General features: G+C 42.9%; 1 protein-coding gene across 1 annotated transcript; it reads left to right on the forward strand.

Moving 5' to 3' along the window:
• The first annotated feature begins 757 nt into the window (after positions 1 to 757).
• LOC118772099 (probable G protein-coupled receptor 85) lies at positions 758 to 3,711 on the forward strand. Its single transcript, XM_036520361.1, has 2 exons — positions 758 to 925; positions 2,191 to 3,711. The coding sequence occupies exon 2, from the start codon at positions 2,336 to 2,338 to the stop codon at positions 3,464 to 3,466; it is 1,131 nt and encodes a 376-aa protein (XP_036376254.1). The 5' UTR covers positions 758 to 925; positions 2,191 to 2,335; the 3' UTR covers positions 3,467 to 3,711.
• Positions 3,712 to 7,326: the final 3,615 nt, after the last annotated feature.

Raw genomic sequence — 7,326 nt, forward strand, 5'->3', positions numbered from 1 at the left:
TGTTTACATCACCAACGAATACAGCACCATGTCATCGACTCTCCAGATCGGAGCAGATGAATAGAAAGCGGGGAGGAAGGAATGGCAGAGGTATGTGGGAGAAAGTGAAGAAAATGCGGATGTGTGTGAGAGAGAGAGATGGAGAGGGAGACGTGAATGAAGTGTTTTCATTTAATTTGCGTTAAACGAAATGTTCCAATGCACCTCTTCATATCGAGTCAATAGACTACAGTTTTTTTGTCGAAACGAATGCGTGCAATGATGGTACAAGCGCAATGCACGTTGCAATCCTGATGGAATTCTTTTTGCATCAATAATGCATATTGGGGATAGACTATCCTGAGATGAACCATATCGTTGATTTAAACGAGCAGTTTAACCCTTTCCCGCCCACACAGTAATATCACATTTTTTAAAAATTGCAATTACTGCTTACGAGTCAAAAATGATTACATGCGTCAACAAACGAGTAAAAACAGTGGCCATTAAAAATATGAATCCAAGCAGTGTCGTTGAAAGCCACATTGCCTAAGGGTGGGTTAGTGCAACGTTTTTACATCCAGACGTTCTTATCGTTCACAAAATGAGGTGTAGCATGAATGAACTACCTCAAATGGAGGTGCTTCATTTGGAAATGACAGGGCAGGTAGCACGTGCCCGGCTGTATAATTGATGAGGGAAATGTAAGGGGACTGATGCTGCCCCCATTGAGCAGATGCTGCCGGGAAAGACCGCGCTGCTGCAACAAGAGACGAGACGCGGCTTGGATCACAAATAGGACCAGTGCGCATGCGCTGTCCCTACCGTTTACTGTATATTCACGGTGGAAAAAGGAGAACGGGCAACAAAATCAAGATTTTTTTTACAGCAAAGTGGCTCCCGCTATATAAATAATCTCCAGGGAGACAAAGAGAGAAGTCAACAGGTATGGTATTAATTAATATCTTAGCCGTCGTTTACATTCTGTTGGCATTGAATTGTGGCATAAATTGCAGTCAATACTTACAAATTGTTCTGCTTGACGTGCCGTTTAGCTACAGTGTATGTGCAGTCCAACATTTTTCCGACAGAAATGCCTCGGCTGGAAATCTGTATTGCATGACAAAAGACGCTCGAGAAAGAGATCAGTCTGCGGTGCGTTGTCATTATTATAAGAAGTCATGCGTGCGCTGTATTTAAATAAAAAAACGTGTAGATAAAACATCTGGTATTTTATATTCATTAGCTATACTGCACAGCGACAGTTTATAAGCGAAGGTTCGAATATGCGTGTCATTTGGAAAAAATATTGTCGTAGCTATGTCTGATGCGTTGATCGTATGTGAATGTTGCATTCCGTAGTTCAAATTTGGTGCCATTTAAAAATCAGATAAAATGTGAAATCGGGCAGATAAAAAAATAATATAGCCTATATTTCATAGCTGATAAAGCCCCCCTTTGTCAGTCTTTTGGTTCGTTTGGACACGAGCCTTTACCCGGAATTTAATAAGCTTAATAATAACCCTGCTTAATCGCCACTTTATCTTAAGAATGCCTTATTAAGTTGCAGCGAGTAATTCCAGTCAACGTTTGAGCAGAACAAAAACATTGATCTTTAATTCTGTATGCAGCCCCCCAGTAATTTTCAACAAAGCATAAAGACTGAGTGTGCTGGAAAGAGGCAGCTCCCGGGGAGATGGAGCAAATTTGCAGGGGTTTTGGGTGTGAGCAACAGCTTCCGTGGTGCATTTGTATTAATGTTTCACGCGTTATTGGATGTAACCGATTTAGCCTCGTTTCAGTCCTTTGTTCTTATCTCAGCTTAAATGACCGTTAAACGGAAAATGCGTCGCGTTTTTAACGATCATTTGAAATGACGAATTTCTGTTATATATTTTCTCCTGTTTTCCGATTTGTACTTAAAAAAGGACGGACGTCAAAAGAGCGGTCCTCGTTGCAGTCGGGATTAACGTTGGTGTTTTATCGAGTCGAATAGACGAACGAAGCAAGACTAGGGCCGTTTGATCTGCGTTGACTGCATACTATTTTAAATGCAATATGTAGTATCATTGAAATGGAAAACAAATTAAAAAAATGGGAAAGGCTTTATTTCTTTCGAGGCTGCCTCAAACCTGCTGTTGCCTGAACAATGTAATGAAACCAGTCTGTTCTCTGTGAAGAAGTTCCTGATCAGTGGATGATATTTTTCAGGGATTTAGGTGTGATGAGACAAAAGAACAAAGGATGCCTTAGAAGAGAGACTGCTTTCAAGCCTGGATCGTGTTGTAAAGCACATCGATGGATCTGTCTTTCCCCCGTGCCTGCAGATCATGAGACGTGATTAAGCTATTATCTTATGATCCCTCCATCTATGGCGAACTACAGCCATGCAGCTGACCACAGCATCTTGCAGAACGTGTCTCCGCTGGCCACCTTCCTCAAACTGACATCCCTGGGTTTCATCATCGGAGTCGGCGTGGTCGGCAATCTCCTGATCTCCATCCTGCTCGTCAAAGACAAGAGCCTGCACCGGGCCCCATACTACTTCCTGCTGGACCTCTGTGCCTCTGACATCCTACGCTCTGCCATTTGCTTCCCCTTCGTCTTCACCTCGGTCAAGAATGGGTCGGCGTGGATGTACGGCACGCTGACCTGCAAGGTGATCGCTTTCCTGGGGGTCTTGTCCTGCTTTCACACCGCCTTTATGCTCTTCTGCATCAGCGTCACCCGCTACCTGGCCATAGCGCACCACCGCTTCTACACCAAGAGGCTGACGTTCTGGACCTGCCTGGCCGTCATCTGCATGGTGTGGACGCTGTCGGTGGCCATGGCCTTCCCTCCGGTCCTGGACGTGGGGACCTACTCCTTCATCAGGGAAGAGGACCAGTGCACCTTCCAGCACCGCTCCTTCCGAGCCAACGACTCCCTGGGCTTCATGCTGCTGCTGGCCCTCATCCTCCTCGCCACTCAGCTTGTCTACCTCAAGCTAATCTTCTTCGTCCACGACCGCAGGAAGATGAAGCCGGTGCAGTTCGTGCCGGCCGTCAGCCAGAACTGGACCTTCCACGGTCCAGGGGCCAGCGGTCAGGCAGCGGCCAACTGGCTGGCGGGGTTCGGCCGGGGCCCGACACCGCCCACCCTGCTGGGGATCCGGCAGAACACCAACGCGGCGGGCCGGAGGCGGCTGCTGGTGCTGGACGAGTTCAAAACGGAGAAGAGGATAAGCAGGATGTTCTACATAATGACGTTTTTCTTCCTGACCTTGTGGGGCCCGTATCTGGTGGCCTGCTACTGGAGGGTGTTTGCCAGGGGGCCGGTGGTGCCAGGGGGGTACCTGACCGCCGCTGTCTGGATGAGTTTCGCTCAGGCTGGAGTCAATCCATTCATCTGCATTTTCTCCAACAGAGAGCTGAGGCGCTGTTTCAGCACAACGCTGCTCTACTGCAGAAAATCCAGGTTACCAAGGGAACCCTACTGTGTTATATGAAGGCTTGTTTCTGTGATTGATCTCCGGGCTGTCCCGTTGTACATCTCTCCCTTTTTTTTTTCAGCGGGCAGAACTTAGACTGTCAGTCACTCGTTTTCAGAATATGATAAAACGCAGAGAGAGTGGAGGGAACCTGAGGAAGAATTCTGGGAAACAAAAGGTCCTCCAGTGTTTATGTTCTAGTAAACCATTGTTGTGGAACACTGTTGGAAGCTACAAAAAAGGATGGGAACAAAAGACTGAGCCCCACGCATTGGATATTTGAAGATTTTTTTTTCTGTGAGTTATGAATTTTGAAAAATAAATAAAGCATAAAAAAGCAAAACAAAAAAACAATTACCTCTGAGGAATCATGGGAGTTGTAGTACATTTAAAAATTGCACTAAAGAGAAGATACTAAAATACTTTTTTTTTTTTTCTCGGCAGTTGCATTGCAAGGACATCTTGTTTCATTTTTCAAATTAAAATGAATGCTTTAATTCACAAAAGACCTGTCATTTGCTGTAAGTAATGGGAAGTGTGTCTTGGGTGACCAACACTGTTGGAATATACCTTCACAAGAGGATAAAAATTGATTTCAGTGTAAGTGTTTTTTCATTTTTGGGGGGGAGGGGGGGTCTAAATGGGTTATATCGTGTGCTTTTGGAGTTGCAACGTAATTAGACCTATTTATTGTAGTTTTATTAATCATATTTCCCTTTTGACTGACATTGTTATTTTTTCTCTACTATTTTTATTGACATGATAATGTTTGGGTAAATCCTCACTTTTGAGAAATAAACCCCAAATAAACAGTGGAGAAATTGTTAAGTGTACCATAGTCATCCATTTCTGTACCAAGAACACTGGTTCGTGTGCTGTAGTTTCAGTCCTGCAGGTCCCACTCCAGATTCTCTTTGCCTTAATGGTTACATTATCATTTTCGGTTATTTTGCTACCTAGAAAGCTCTGAGCATACAGAAGCCGTTTCGCACCAGTCGGATGTGCATGCTGATTTTAAAGCTTTTCCACATTCTCCTTGTGGACCCTGTCACAGACCCCTACACTGCAACAGTGGCCTAATTTTTTTAAGGTTTGCAAACACGCCCCGTTGTGCTCAAAACACAGGGAGCTTGTGTGTGTGTGTATGTGTGTGTGTGTGTGTATGTTTTTATGTATTGGACAGTTGTCACGTTGAGACCAGAGCCTTAGTATGAAATCTTGCACAATTTGTAAAAAAATAAGGAAAAAAAGAACAAAGGATAAAAACATTGTATCAAAGGCACACTGTCTAGTTTATACTTTCCAGACATTTGCTCTCACCTGATTGTTTTGAATTTCTTACTTTCTCTTGTGGCCATTTCAAAATTTAATCCTTATGTTTTTTTGTATTTTAGAGGTAGATGGAGTGTAAGTATCAGTGAGTCATTCATTTGGAAGACCCAGATGTAAATTAGGTACATTTTAAGTTGAGGATTGCATTTGCCAAAAGGTACTTGTGTAATCTGTTACATTTTTGAAATAAAACTTTACATTTTGCAAATCTGTTTTTTTTTTTCTTAATCCAGCCAAAAATAAATTGTGTATGCACACAGTAACCATATGTTTTTAATCAGTGTCATAAAGGACACGCCTACTTGAAAGTGTAAACATTAAATGTGGATGTTTTTCAGCATTAATATATTCCTTTCTGTGTTGCAAATGATGCTTGTTTGCTGCTGTTTGCTGTCTCTCTGATTCAGTGATCAGTGTCAGTCAGTGCCTGTAAGTATTACATGTCTTACTGCCACTGGAATCCATTATGTTGAAAGATTCCCTGCTGAGGGAATCTATAAAGGATTTGAAGTTTCCCTCATTTTTCAGACTTTAAAAAGTGAGGGAGTAAAATCAGTTAAAACACTGGCAGTTTATAGTTGATATTTTTGTGCATTTTGAAAATTTATTAATGTATATTCTTTTATTGATCATAAATCCAAAACCAACCTGGATGGATTTTTCTTGACCCTTGTTGTCTGGGTTTTGCTGTTGACTACAATATGTTCAGCCCATCTAATAATATGCTTGCACATTTCCCTAAATCCTATCTTTTTCTAATCTGTTTTATGAGTAAATGAAAATCATTTGTATCCATGTGTTTAACAGACAAAGATGTGTCAACTTTGCAAGCCTTTACGCCATCTAGTGGTGAAACATTGCTCCTGCTTTTAACCGCTGAGGGAGCTAAAAATCCCACATATGAACTGTTTTATGATGATGAATAATGTGAACCTCTCCATCACTAAGTCATCCATGTCTCATAGTCACCTGGTGCATGACTGTATCTGCTGTGATCACCTCAGTGTCTGTGCTGAAGTATTGCATTATCTTTTGGCCTGTGTAGTCATTTTTTACACAAATATGCATACAGATTTTCCTCTGTGTTACGAGATGCACTCTGATACATAATTTTACCATTTCTTTGATGTTATCCCTGCTGAAAACAATGCTAAGCAAGTAAGCCACATTGCCTAGGTGTCTCTCACCTGAAAATCATAAAAGGTGGCTCACTGCAGCAAGGCAAGAAGTGGCTGTTTTGTTTGGAAAGCTGTCATTTATGCTTTACCAAAAAGTCCTCCCTTATCCTCCATGCCTGCGTTGAGTCTGTTTGCACTTCATGGTTTACCCTGTCAGTCGTGGTATTATTCCATTTGATGTTGAATGCGTGGCTGTCAGAAAGTCAGAAAGGTAGCATATCAGATAGGATCGGCCTGGTTCTTGAAGCCCTCTCTGTGTGCTTTGCGTTGTGGGGGGTAAGGTTTTGGAACGGCGACTTGTTTAAAATTTAATGGAGAACGCTGCTCCGCTGACCGGGCGAAAGGGAACAGTGAAATGGAGTCCCCCGCAAAGCCGGGCCTTTGTTCGGTGTTGTGTGATTGGGACTGCGCTACCCTGGCGGGAGGAGTAATAGAGCACTCCATGTGGCCCAGTACCTGTGAAAGAGACCGGTCCCCGCGATCCAGAGTGGGTGAAACCTCATAAATGCAAAAGGCTTAAGGTTCTTTCAGGACACCCATCCCTGTTTGTATTCTCAGACTGGCACAAGGAGCTGAAGACAACCACTGTGAAAAAGCCCTTCTGCTGTACACTCTAATGCAGGGAAAGATGAGCCGTGCTGATGCCTCCATTGAAATGCAGATAAACCTGATCCCTCACGATGTTATCACTATATACTTGAGTTCTGTTGTGAAGCAAACTCCATTCATATCAGACTGTTTATTAAATTACTGTTCCTGTTCCAGTGAGCAGTGGGGCTATTACAGGGCCCAAGCATGTCCCTCATTCAAAACAAATGGCTATGATCAGCTCTGCTCTCATAACGCTGTTGCTGGAGTATCACACTGTCTTTTCTATCAAGTAAATCTATCCTTTCTCCCCCGTTCTTTCTATTCATATATTTTAATGACTATAACTTGTATGTGCATACACACATGTGGTTGGATGGTTGAATGACAATGAAATGTCGTGTTGATGAAATCTGCACTAAACGTGTATCCTCTGTTGAAATTTCAGGAAATTTACCTCTGTGATGCACTATTTTTGTATTGCATCCGTTTGATGTACCTAATTTTTGTGCTTACTGAAGAGAATTCAGTGTGGACAGTTTTTCAGCTGAAACACAGACCAACTCTCCAAGCTCATGGGAGTGGAGAACAGCCAATAATGACCAAATACTTCAAGCTGAAGCAGACCTCTCAAGTTACAGGAACACTACACCAATGACAAGGAGCCAGTTTCCTACAGATTGCTACCTTGTTGATAAACCCTTGTGTTGACTTCATTGTGTAGTGCATGACTGTTTGAGCCAGCTGGTGTCCTACATTATAGAGCCGTTTGTGTATAGC

This window comes from Megalops cyprinoides, chromosome 25 (genome assembly GCF_013368585.1).
Source record: "Megalops cyprinoides isolate fMegCyp1 chromosome 25, fMegCyp1.pri, whole genome shotgun sequence".
Lineage (NCBI taxonomy): Eukaryota > Metazoa > Chordata > Actinopteri > Elopiformes > Megalopidae > Megalops > Megalops cyprinoides.

Coding starts and splice junctions, on each gene's coding strand:
- LOC118772099 (XM_036520361.1), top strand. CDS start 2,336: ATGATCCCTCCATCTATGGCGAACTACAGCCATGCAGCTGACCACAGC.